The 1,858-nt window shown below is 54.1% G+C and overlaps 2 protein-coding genes across 6 annotated transcripts in view; one reads left to right on the forward strand and one right to left on the reverse strand.

Annotated features, from left to right (window-relative positions):
* The window catches only part of SIRT2 (sirtuin 2), a 21,518-nt gene extending 21,174 nt beyond the window's left edge, over positions 1-344 (reverse strand). For 2 of the 4 annotated variants that reach the window (XM_008074386.2, XM_008074385.2), the window contains exon 1: positions 92-344. In XM_008074386.2, coding sequence (XP_008072577.1) covers positions 92-217 — 126 coding nt within the window. In that variant the 5' untranslated portion in view covers positions 218-344. The remainder of the gene's footprint in view (positions 1-91) is intronic. The other 2 variants (XM_021707188.1, XM_021707189.1) reach the window with 2 other exon arrangements.
* Positions 345-447: 103 nt separating this feature from the next.
* NFKBIB (NFKB inhibitor beta) overlaps positions 448-1,858 on the forward strand; it is a 10,449-nt gene continuing 9,038 nt past the window's right edge. For both annotated transcript variants that reach the window (XM_008074387.2, XM_021707190.1), the window contains exon 1: positions 448-738. In XM_008074387.2, the coding sequence (XP_008072578.1) occupies positions 560-738 (179 nt within the window). In that variant the 5' untranslated portion in view covers positions 448-559. The remainder of the gene's footprint in view (positions 739-1,858) is intronic.

Below are 1,858 nucleotides of genomic sequence, written 5' to 3' on the forward strand. Positions count from 1 at the left end.
CCCCACCGCGCCCGCCCTCGGGCCCCGGGGCCTGCAGCCCCCAGCCAGGCCCCGGCGCGGCCCGACCCTCCCATCGGGGTCCCCGACTCACGGTCCGGCTCGGCCATGGGCGCGGGGCGGGGGCCCTCGGGGCTGTCACCGACTGCTCTGTCCCGTGACGGCACCGGAAACAGGAGGGGCAGGGAGAGGGCAGAGAACTACAACTCCCAGCAGCCATCGCGGCCGTACTCACACGCTTTTGCGCAAAGCCCAGGGCTCGCCTCTCTTAGGTGAGACACGCGAGGACCGGACTACGAATCCCAGAGGGCCTGGCGTCGGCAGCCATGTTGGTAAAGGGCGCCCGGAAAATGTGGGAAGGGCTAGGGCCTGGTAGTACACGCAAATACTCTGATTGGTCAGAGTGCGGTACGGGGGCGGGCGTGATCAATTTAGCCTGCTCTGATTGGATGAATCGGGGGGCGTGGCGGGGGAAATTCCCAGCAGGGCGGAAGCAGCGGAGCTCGCGGCAGAGCCCAGCTACAGGCGGGCGGCCTCGGGGGCCCCTGTGGTGGCGGGGGCCATGGCTGTGGTCGCGTGCTTGGGGAAAGCTGCCGACGCAGATGAGTGGTGCGACAGCGGCCTGGGCTCTCTGGGTCCGGACGCAGCGGCCCCCGGAGGAGCGGGGCTGGGCGCGGAGCTGGGCCCGGGGCTGTCGTGGGCACCCCTCGTCTTCGGCTACGTCACTGAGGATGGGGACACGTGAGTGAACCTTAGGCTGCCAAGCCGAACCCTGGGGTCCGCCGTTTGATTCCCGATTAGACTCTGATCCCTGAGGTTTCTAACCTCCTACCCCTGAATCTGACTTCCGATGCTGGACCTCCTGACCTCTAACCCCCAAGTCCTAACTTTTAACAAAGCCAACCTCCTATCCAGCTTTGTTCCTAACCCAATAATTTCTGACCTTCTTTTCTTGAACTGTGATTCTCAGTTCTTGGAATCCCCATTCTATCCACTAATCTCAATACCCGACTTGACCTTCCTGACTCCGATCCTGAGAATTTCATGAGAACTCTGGTTCTGGCTCCTCCTGACCCCTAACCTCCTAATAAGATTTTTGGTCCTTAGTTCCTGATTTATGAGCCTAGACTTTGATATCCGAAATTAATATTTGCCTCTGATTCTAAGATTCTGTCTTCTGACCCATCATCTTCAAATCTTAAATTTAAAGAGAGGGGGTAATCTTCGTGAAAGTAGGGATTCATCTGTTAAACAAATATTTCTTACCGCGTTCCAGGCCCTGTTTTAAGCACTAATGATAAGGCAGTGAAGAAAACAGACAATAGTTTAGGCCCCCATTTTAGTGGGGCTTTATAGAAAACCAGATTGACAGAAAGAGAGAAAGGAAGGAAGGACAAAGAAAAGACAGGAAGAAATGACATACAGAAAGATAGAAAGAAAGTACAAGAAAGAGAAGGAAAGAAAGTCAGAGGTAGTAAGTGCTTTGGAGAAAAATAGCAGGAAGATGAGGCAGCAGATAAACTGAGGATAAGAGCATTCCCGGCAGAAGGAACCGCAGTTGTAAAGGCCCTGATGAGGGACTGTACTGGGGTTTTTGTCTATTGTGTTTACTGCTGTATCCCCAATGACTCAAACAGTCAGTGCCTGACCCATAGGAGGCATTCAGTAAACAGTGAACTTAAAGAACCAGATTTAGGTCCTTTAGCTTTCATTACATTTCATTAATTACATTACTGTCTTTTTTTTTTTTTGAGTTGGAGTCTCACTCTGTCACCCAGGCTAGAATGCAGTGGCACACGCACAGCCACCTCAGCCTCGACCTGCTGGGCTCCGGCGATCCTTCTGCCTCAGCCTTCCAAGT

This window comes from Carlito syrichta, unplaced genomic scaffold, assembly GCF_000164805.1.
Source record: "Carlito syrichta isolate Samal-C Ts95f unplaced genomic scaffold, Tarsius_syrichta-2.0.1 Scaffold316424, whole genome shotgun sequence".
Lineage (NCBI taxonomy): Eukaryota > Metazoa > Chordata > Mammalia > Primates > Tarsiidae > Carlito > Carlito syrichta.